The 10743-nt window shown below is 43.6% G+C and overlaps 1 protein-coding gene across 2 annotated transcripts; it reads left to right on the top strand.

Annotated features, from left to right (window-relative positions):
- The first annotated feature begins 9 nt into the window (after positions 1 to 9).
- On the top strand, positions 10 to 7731 carry FSAF1 (40S small subunit processome assembly factor 1). Of its 2 annotated transcripts, none has more exons than XM_080616017.1 (7): positions 10 to 73; positions 208 to 470; positions 3703 to 3759; positions 4864 to 4959; positions 5652 to 5738; positions 6754 to 6800; positions 7468 to 7731. In XM_080616017.1, exons 1-7 carry the CDS (start codon positions 13 to 15, stop codon positions 7595 to 7597), a joined length of 741 nt encoding a protein of 246 aa, XP_080472143.1. In that variant the 5' UTR covers positions 10 to 12; the 3' UTR covers positions 7598 to 7731. The 2 variants fall into 2 exon arrangements, with proteins under 2 accessions (XP_080472143.1, XP_080472142.1); XM_080616016.1 differs by having other exon boundaries at positions 6751 to 6800.
- Positions 7732 to 10743: the final 3012 nt, after the last annotated feature.

Raw genomic sequence — 10743 nt, 5'->3', positions numbered from 1 at the left:
CCCGCCGCAGCTATGGGGTCGCGGGAGTCGTGTCGCCGGTTGGAGGTGGTGCTTGGTGCCCTCTACGATCTGGGTGGGTGAGCGGGCGGGCGCGGGGCCTTCCCTGGAGGCTGTGGAGGGGGTTGAAGCGGGGTCGCGCGTTCTCACTCTGGAGCGGAGTGACGGCGGCCGCGCACAGCTGATCCGGAGCATGTGTTCCGCCCGCAGGTGAGGAGACCGGTGCTCGGCGGGCCGCGGAGGACAGCGGGGCGAGTGCAGGGCCAGCGGCGGCAGCAGAGGAGAGCCAGGGACCGCAGCCGGCGGCGGGTGGGCGGCGCGGGGCCCGCGACTTCTTTGGGGAGCTGCGGGCTGAGCTGGGTGATGCCGCCGCCGTCCCGCCGCCCTCTGCCGCGCCGCCGGCAGTGGAGGTCGTGGTGTTTCGGGGCAGGAGGAGGAAGAGGCCCCCGGCGGCCCCCATCGGCGGTGCCCAGGTAAGGCCGGGCAGAGGGCTGGCGGGGTATTTCTTTTTAAGCCGCACTGGAGACTTGACACTAGGCAAGAGCTGGACTGGGATGCCCTTTCCTCGTGACAATTAAAAGCAGACAAACGTTTCTGTATGTTTGTGATTTAGTTTTTCTATCTCCCCGGTCTGACACTGTAAGTTGTGAGGCACTTTCCATAATTCCCACTCCCATCCGTATTTCCTTCCCTGCTCCTAGTACAGCTACCTGGAAATCCAAGATCCTTTGGCAGTTTGTGTGCGAAGTTTGACAGCATCCAATCCTGAGATTTCCCGTAGTGCTGCTGGTAGGAGCCATCTGAAGAAGGGGCAGGACTTGAACACTTGTTTTTCTTCCAATTTTAGAAGTTCTCTGAACAAGTATCCTATATTTGAAATAGATTTATCCCAACGAAATAAATCGATCTGCAGAAAGGACTCTTGATAGACTCCTGTCTACAGCGAGGTATCAATGAACAGGAAGCAAAGCCTCTTGGCTACTTCTGTGCCTAAGCACTTTGTGTGGTGCTCTGTTCTTGTCAGTAGGTGTGGATGTGAGCTGCCAAAGCGTTCTCCTCTTCTCTAGTACCACACCACCACTTGGCTGTTTACAAGGAATATGCGTCTTGGAGGCTCAAGTGCAAGGTCCTACACCTGGGTCGGTGCAATCCCAGGCACAGCTACAGGTTGGGCAGAGAAGAGATTCAGAGCAGCCCTGCAGAGAAGGACTTGGGGGTGTTGGTCGATGAAAAAATGAACATGAGCCAGCTTCAGTGTGTGCTTGCAGCCCAGAAAGCCAACCATGTCCTGGGCTGCATCAAAAGGAGCGTGACCAGCAGGTCAAAGGAGGTGATCCTGCCCCTCTACTCTGCTCTCCTGAGACCTCACTTGGAGTATTGTGTGCAGTTCTGGTGTCCTCAACATAAGAAGGACATGGAACTGTTGGAACAAGTCCAGAGAAGGGCCACGAGGATGATCAGGGGACTGGAGCATCTCCGGTATGAAGACAGGCTGAGAAAGTTGGGGCTGTTCAGCCTGGAGAAGAGAAGGCTGCGTGGAGACCTCATAGCAGCCTTCCAGTATCTGAAGTAGGCCTGTAAGGATGCTGGGGAGGGACTCTTCATTAGGGACTGTAGTGGTAGGACAAGGGGTAATGGGTTCAAACTTAAACAGGGGAAGTTTAGGTTAGATATAAGGAAGAAGTTCTTTACTGTGAGAGTGGTGAGGCACTGGAATGGGTTGCCCAAGGAAGTTGTGAATGCTCCATCCCTGGCAGTGTTCAAGGCCAGGTTGGCTGAGGCCTTGGGTGGCATGGTTTAGTGTGAGGTATCCCTGCCCATGGCAGGGGGGTTGTAACTAGATGATCTTAAGGTCCTTTCCAACCCTAACTATTCTATGATTTTGTGATCACATTTGGCTGGTCAATGGGGAAAGGCATTAGATCTCAGTCCTCTGGTTTGGTTTTGCGATGCTAAATTCCCATTGTGCTACCAAAACCTGTGGCTGAGTTTCTTCCACAGCAGGAGGCCTGGAGAGGCTTTGCTGGAAGCTGAGCTGCCTTTCATGCTGAGCAGAGGGTACCTTGCTGGTTGATTGGCCTCCAGATTTTATAGCTTATGGCCATAACTTTAGAAGCCTAATTCTAAAATAAGCTCTGAAGGGCCAACACAGCTGTTTTGAATTCACGGAGACTTCCTGGTATCTGGGGTTTGACCCTTGGAATTGGAAAGTTTGAGAGACTGACCAAGCAGTTGGTTGAATACATACACCTTTGTGGTTTTTGGTTTGTTTTTTTTTTCTGGCACATTTTCCTCTCAAAATCGGCCTAGATTATTATTATTCTTACACTTTTTACAATTTAAATTTTTCTGCCTGAAAAAACTGGTGTTAGGCTTGTTAATAAAATGCTTTGAAAATAGCCAGGGTTTTTTGTGATTGAAATGGACTATTTTATATAGAAACTTTTGCAGAGTGGAGAGAAGTTTGGGGTTGACTCTGGTGGATGCAGAGGGAAGACCTGATAAAAGCCTGGGATCTGAACATGTGACTCAATGTGACTTAATGGCCTGGAGAGTGAAAAGGAAATGCATTAAAAGCCTTTAGGTTCGGTTTTAACACATATTTAATACTCCTGCTTCCTTAGAGAGGATAGTGCCCTTGAGAGCAAGCAGGGAAAGACAAGCACATGCTACTTTTGAACAGATCACTGTTTCTCCACCTGGATCAGCATGCTTGGGAGCAGGCAGCGCGTCTGTTCAGAGAGGTGGTTCAGCACGTCCTCCTTGAAATCAGGAGCTGGGCACAATCCAAAATATTCCTGGGAGACTTGCTACTGCTCTGAAGTGCCCCATGTGGGACTTTCTCGTACCAAGCAGGTGTGGAGCTATCCCTGGGGATTTTGCACTTTGTTTTCTTCCTAGGATAAGGTCTGTCCTTCCTGGAGAGTTCCTGTCCAAACCGAGAACTGCTGATGGAAGGTCTCTTTTTAAATCAGGGAGTGGAAAAGATGTAGTTTTTCACTGATCTCATTTTGAGCAAGTAGTTCCTTTAAATAGCATTAAGTAGAGTTCACCATTTGCTGAAGGTCCATCATTTGGAGCTGTTTCTCTTGCATTAGTTGAGCTGGATATATCTGGATATCTGTCCTTGCAGTTACAAACTAAGCTTGTTCTGCATGTCACCACCAGCTATCGGTACATGTGCTGTTACCTCTGTGCTCTCCATCTCAAACAGAATGACTTAAAATTCGTGCCCTGACTTGCATTAGCAGTTTGGTATGGATTTGGAAATGGAAATATGCATGATGCTTAGCTCATCTGTGGCAGTTTTTCTCTCATAAAATGTAATTTGTAATTGAAACTATAAAAGTTAATTATAGCCGTTAGTATCTTTCTGAATTATGAAATGCTCTGAAAGTGTTAGCACATGATGCAGGCAAGAAAATGCAGGACAAAGCTATATGCACTGTGCTATAATAACACCCTATAAATTGTGCAAGGTTGTTTCAGTAAGACCCTATAATATCTATATATTAAAAATGCCATTGAGACTGTGTCTTTTGATAAATCCAGGTAATAAAGCTAGAAGAAGATACTGCTGGAAAGCTGTGTACTCTTCCCTACAAATCATTTAACATTTCACTGCTTTCCATAAAACTATTAAAATCAGCATTTAAACTGGTGTTAATTGTTACATTAATTCAAAATTATTTATTTTGTTTATAGATCAAACCAGTGGATGAAGAGAAAAATGCAGGCAAACAAGAATTTAACTTTGAAAAAGTAAGTCAGCAGGGCCTATCTAATCTCTATTTTAGTGTGCAGGTGTATGTATTTGTATCCTTTGAGAAGCTATGGTTGGACTGATGGGAAATGCTTCCAGAAAAAGTTGTCTTGTAGGTGAGATTTTCGTATAGATAATTTTGACTGCGTGCCATGCCAAAGGAGGAGAATGCTGGCTATTGTCAACTGTTCTGTGTGAAAAGAGGCGTGTTACAACTTTGTGTCCTTTCTTTCTCATCTTTCTATGAGAATTTGAGGAGGCTCATTGTATGTTAGATGTGAAAAGCTGTGCAAGTATCCATAATGTTTAGCAGAGCTCTTTCAGGCCATGGTGTTAATCTTGGATTTCTGATCTCATGTGAGAGGGGGCAAAAGTGTATTTGCATCTATTTTTGAAACAGCAGATGAGTTTTTTTCCATTCATCTTTTTAGTTTTATCTGTTCTTGTAGGAATATAACTAGCATTGTCCTTCTTAGTGATTTGTTTGCAGATCTGCGCATGTTGTTTTATATGCCTGATCTGTGCTGAAGGACATGCTGTGATCCAGTGAAATCTCTCACTGGACATTCTGTATGGAGCTCTGTACTGCTAAGAACAGCAGGGATTTAACCACTGACTTTAAAAAGATAATGAATTCACCACTGGTTTTGCCAGGGTATTCTTGTGCAGTGTCAGGTCAATGTGTGTGCTTAGTCAAACCACTTCACTCTCTGCCCATCTATGTTTCTCACTGGTTAAGTGCTCTGCAGCCAAGGAACGAGGACATTGTGTAAATGTTGGGTGCTGTGCGTAGAGCATTTCGTTGTTCTTTGTGCAGCACAATAGAATTTATTTTTATATGGAGGAGATCCATTCCATGTTATTTTATGTGAAATGAGAATGGAAAATTGTCCTCACCAGTCCTCACCACCCAGAGATTAGATAGACAGTAGTTAACTGTTCTGCAGTACAGCTTTAAATTTAAATTCAGTTGTATTTTATAGTGCATTGATTTCAGGTATTAGCCAGAGTTTCTTTGGGAGTATGACCTTGTTGTGGTCTATCAAGCGTTATAACAAGTTGGACAGATTATGAAGTGCTTGCAATTTTCTGTAATGTTTTAGGCTCGTCTGGAAGTGCACAAGTTTGGAATAACTGGCTACAAGAAGCAGGAACAACGCATATGGGAACAGGAACGTGCTATCATGCTGGGAGCCAAGGTAATTGTCACTTGGTTTGTGCTGTCACCCACGTGCTACAGTGCAGGAAAGCAGTAAAAGCACTGGAGAGGTTTGCCAGTATTTGTTTGAAACAAAAGATACTCTGCCCTGACCCTTCTTCCAGTCCATCCTTAGTTTTGTATTTTCTATTCTGTCTTGTCTATTTTATGTAGATGTTTGGGAAATGAGTGTGGTTGTGTTATCAGAGATGTTGTACAGATGAAATGTGACTGATGGGGCAGAAACCAACACTTACTGATTTTTTTTATTTTTATTTTTTTAATCAGATCATTCAGAACTAAATTGTTGGAGGGAGGGGATTGCTCTTTAAAGCTTCACTCTTCCATTGAGTTAAAGATGGGAGAACTTTCCAATTTTATTTATCATCAGTGGTGTAAAAGAAAAAATAAAATTGTAGTTTTTTTGGGAGTTGGCGAGTGTGGGTTTTCTTTCTAGTTCAGCGTGTTAAGTGGAAGCCTTGTAGGACTGATATAAAGCATAAACATCCCTTTTTACTGTCTCTGTGTGTCTACCTTGCATCCCTTAGTCCCTTCTTCTCACTCAAAAGGAAATAAACCATTTCTAATGTTCTACCACCACCACATGAAGAATATTGTCCATGCAAGTGTGTGAATACTTTTTGAACCTATTTGAAAATTCATCAGTGGTATCCCTCCTGCTCTTTATTGCAGCCCCCCAAAAAGGAACATTGGAACTACAAGACTTACCAAAAGAAAAGGAAAGAGGAAAAACCAGCAAAGGATGACGATAAGGGAAAGGTTTGTGTTACATTTTCTATGTAAAAAGGCAGCATGTAAGAGCCAGTCCAAGACCCTGACAGATGATGCCTCAGGCGCAGGAGGAGTGCCCGAGTTTGACACTGGCTGCTCCCCATGGAGTGGGTTCCCGGCTCCAGCAAGACTAATCTCATTAGTAAAAGCTGACTGTGTGCAGTGTGAAGGCCATGGAGTTAGGCTTGTGTTGTGGTGGGTTTCACTGCTTAATCCTTTGAGGCTGATAGATTGATGACACAAAATCACCAGTTGTTGGTTTGTTTGTTTTTTCAATCTTGCCTCTTAAGGGGGAAAAAGTGGCCTTCAATTAAAGTTTGTTGCATGTTGTCTGACCATAGAGAGACAGATCTTCAGCTGCTTTTATGTCAGCACAATTCCATCTAGGATCTTGCTCATTGTTTAAAGCAAGGGTGAGGTTTCTGTTGCATCTGTCCTCTAATATGGCCCATCTGGCTCTGAGCCTACTCCCTGCCTCTCCATGGAGCCTTCTCATGTAGGTGGGAGCAGAATGTGGGGTGGGTAATTGCTCGACCAGCCTGTTCCATGCCACCTAGGGGACCTGCTTCTCCTCTGTCATGTGGCTCAAAGTGCATCCAGTTCATGACCAGACATGGTTGAACCCTATTATTTGACAGGTACGCTCAGTCAGGTGACAAGACACACCTGCTGGGGAGCAAGTCCATCTTTTGACCCAACGATCTGTCACATGCCCAAGAAGCAAGCCTCTTTCCTCACATGGCAGGGGCAGCATGTTAGTCATGAGAGGGCTGTACCCTAACTCATGTCCCCTTCCATAAGGTGACAGGAAGGGCTCTGGGCACCCTAGCAGTGTCTTTGTAATATGTTGTGTCACTTGGCCTATCAGAAGGTCTCCCAACCTGCTTTAAATGTCTGCTGCTCCATGATGCAAAGGCTACCAACTATGTGTTTTCTGTGCAGATGGTTGTTTAGCCAATATGCTCTGTTCTTTTTCCATTAAAATATGTATCTTTAAAAGCAGGAACATAAAGGTGATTCTCTTAAGAAGAAGAAGAAAGAACAGGAGAGGTGAGCCATTTTTAACATGGTTAAAAATAACTTGCTTTTGTATAGCCTCCCAAGTGTATTTTCCTAATGTAACTATGCACAGTCTTATACCAGAAGTCATGCAAATCACAGTGGAAGGAACTTCACCAGCTGCAGAAGGACTCAGTCACAAAATGGTGATGTTGCTCTGTGTCTTCACAGTTTCAGAGGCTTTAGTTATGCAGCTTAACTGAAAATACATCAGTTCTGTGCCAACATGTCTGAGACTGCAGCTAGAGGTGAGATGGATGGAAATCCTTGAGTACAGACCCAGGGTATACCACTTACGCACAGCATTTGCTCTGAGAATTAATCTGTGCAAAACACAAGCTACAGTGTACAGAGGCTTGAAAGGTGAAGTGACATTCTTAATTGCAGTGTAGCAGGTTCACTGAAATGCACTCTTCTTGCTCTTTCCAAAAGTCTTTGTGTTTCTAAACTCTTTAAAATATAAACCACTTGGTAATGTGCTGCAAATTTTGAATGTCTGCGCAGGCAGTAAATGTTCTGGGGTCATTACTTGCTATGATGAGATATTCCATAATACCAAACACTGATTGCTTTAATATTTTTCACCATACTAAGAGTTTTCATGAGTTTCTGTTGTTTCTCTTACTACTTTTTTGTTGTTGTTGTTGTCCTATTTCAGGAAGGCCAAAAGGAAGAAATCAGTGCCTAGCATTTGGCCTGCAGGACAAGTCGGAAAATTCAGAGATGGGACCTTGATTCTGCAAAGCCGTGATATAAAGAAGATTAAGTCATCTAAAGTTATCAAATGAACTTACAATACAGAGTAAAATGGACAATATGCATAAGAGAGAATTCATGTTGCTACCAACACAGACTTATTAAGCCTCTTGCCTTCCCACTATTTTTTACTTTATTTGTTGTTGTGGGGTTTTCTATATTCCATTCTGCCTTGGGAAGAATATGAGAATGTACCATTTTATAAATAAAAATAAGACTTTTTTATTAAGAATGTAGCAGAGACTATTTTTATTAGTCAATCCATGCTAAAGAAAGCATTTCACTTTCTAGAATCACTCTATTGACTGTAAGTAAAATATTCATCTAATTAATCGGTTGAAATATACAGCTCTTTGCTTTCATCTGGAAAAAGTATGGAAAAATCAATACCTTACTTGCTCTGAACCTGAAGTGGGTATTGTCAAGCATTTATCAGGCATATATCTCTGTCTGTATCTTTACAGATTGTTAGTGGGTAGTGGAACTGCTCCACATTTTTCTTATCCAGCAAAACCTCTTACGGTTTCCAAATTTTCTGCTCTGGAATGAAAATGAGATTTTTTTTCCGAAGTTTTGCCCCAGGTAGAGTTCCAGACTCAACTTGCACACCTCTGCAGAGATCTCTAAATAAGCACTGTTTCAAATGGTGGTGTGGTGGCTTGGTTGGTTTGGTTTTGAAAACAGGATCATGCAAGACTGAACTAAATGAGGCATAAGCACTCAATAGTTTCTGGTTGTTTATGCTTAGCTCGTAGAATCATAGAATAGTTAGGGTTGGAAAGGATCTTAAAATCATCAAGTTCCAACCCCCCTGCCATGAGCAGGAACACCTCACACTAAACCATGTCACCCAAGGCTCTGTCCAGCCTGGCCTTGAACACTGCCAGGGATGGAGCATTCGCATGTTTGTTTTGATCAGTGTTCCCATGCCTCATAAGGCTTTTCTATGAAATCTGTCAAAACTGAAGTTTGGATTTCAGATGTGGTATTTCTGAAATAACTGTTTTGTCCTCAGTAGCTATTTTTTGTTTCTTTGTTTTCAAGGTTGTGTTTCCATTAGAAATGGCAGTGGTTAGTAGCCTTCCAAAATGTCCTCTTAACCACCCTCAGAGTGAAGAATTTCTTTCTAGTATCTAATGTAAATCTACCCTCTTCCAGTTTAAAGCCATTATCCCTTGCTCTATCACTCCATGCCCTTGTAAAAAGTCCCTCTCCAGATTTCTTGTAGACCCCCTCTAGGTACTGTAAGGCTGCTGTAAGGTCTCCCCTGAGCCTTCTCCAGGCTGAACAAACCCAACTCTCAGCCTGTTTTCATAGGAGAGGTGCTCCAGCACTCTGAAGCAGGTGTATACGAGAAGGAAAACAGCCCTTACTGGAGAAACATCTTCTAGGTACGTTGGTGAAATTTGGTGTACCCTGCAGCCTAGGGAAGCAAGGCATGCTTCCTGGCTGCCACCTGGGAGCCCGAGTAAGATGGACTCTAACCCTGCATGAGCAGCAAGGTCTCTGCTAGCTTGCAGCAAGAAGAACAGCAGTATGGTCCTCTCCCCCAACAGCAGCATTGGAGGCTGCCCCCCTCACAGGATAGGGATGTATTCTGGGATAGGGAGAGCCACACCACAAAAAGGGATGTTTTCTGGTACACGCCTTCCTGCACACCTTCCACTTTATGTTCAGGTCCTGAGAAGTGCCTTGCCAGCACTAAGACGATTAAGAGGAGAGAGACAGCCTGGGGAGAATAACAGCTGGGTAAAAAATGGGAGTGTTTCTGGAGCCATATGGGAAGAAGGCTGTGCAGTTTGGTTGCTAAATACTGTTAATCACGTTTCATAATTGCATAATTTGATTTATTACTGGTTGCAGATTCAAACCAGAATTAACAGTCCTAGCCGGTTACCGGCTTAAGAGAAATACTAAATCATAATCGCGTGTGAAGGTGTAATCACTAAGAAGAATTGAGTACAATCAAGACCTGTTGAGGCAACAGATGGGCTTTGGATGTAGTGGGATAACCTGTATTTTTTAATTCCTGGTTAATCCTTGAGCTTGTGTTTTCACTGCTCACTTCTAGATAAAGTTTTGTTCAGCTGGCTTTGGGTATAACATGCTGTGGGAGTTTATGTCCTCAATCAGCTTTGGTAACTTAGAGGATTCACTTTCCACCTCCACAGCTCCCAGAAGCTATTTAGGTGTGAAACTTCGTCAGAATGAAGTGTCCAGTTTTTGCAGTCTCAAGCTTTTAAGCTGTGTTAAAGAACAGTTGAAAAAAAATCAGTTCTTATAATAAAAGGTTGAAAACTGCAATGCGGAGCTGACAGTGGGACATGAAAGCTTGGGGAGAGGGGGGAAATAAAAGCTTATTCAAATTTTGTATTTTCTCATTTAACGTTGGTGTGTGTGCATTACAAAAGGTTTCTCTTACAGGGTGATAGCTTGGGGCTTTTCATATCAAATCCCCAGAGTGCTCAGATAAACTTGGTACCAGCAGACCTATTTTGTTACTAGATGGATTAACAAAAATAAGAACAGTGGACATTTGGCAAACAAACTGTTGAGAACCTGTTATGCACCTACTGTTTCCTTGGACTGGTGTGTGTTATTAGTTAACAAGGTATGAAATGCATGTTCACGCAGCAAGCTGTCTTGCTTTCGGAGCATGTACTGATAGATTAAAGCCAGTGTTGACTGAGTAACTGATTACGGGTGAGGGAAAGCAGGGACCATCTTATTTTGCCCTCTCTCTGCAGTTGAATAGAGGAATGGGGGATAAAGGAAGAATATCTGGTGTCTTTCACATGCCTTTTACTGGGACAGTTTTTTTCCTGTTTCCCCAAATTTTAGCAAATCAGTCTGATTATCTTTCCTCCCGGTCAAACCCTTTGCCATGAAGGAGTTGACACCAAGTTGCTGTCTTTTGTAGGAAGACATAAAAAAAAAAGGCCATGATGGATGGTGTCTCCACATTCTTGTCTGTACTTACTCCTGATTGTTTTGGTCAGGTTTCTGTTTCTTACCTGGTGCTGCTGTTAGTGTGTTGGCATGTTTTATTCTGCTTTATTAACAGACATTTATGAAGGTTGCAGAGCTCTGATGAGTGCCTTTTGCAGAGGTGAGTGTGCTGCCTCTAGCATTGCTCTGTACCTCACAAGGCATCTGCTTGATAGAGGTGTGCAGCTCC

This window comes from Psittacula echo (genome assembly GCF_963264785.1).
Source record: "Psittacula echo genome assembly, chromosome: 4".
In the NCBI taxonomy this organism is placed as follows: Eukaryota; Metazoa; Chordata; class Aves; order Psittaciformes; family Psittacidae; genus Psittacula; species Psittacula echo.
Note: the sequence above shows the minus strand (reverse complement) of the source record. Positions and strands in the feature narration are given on the sequence as shown.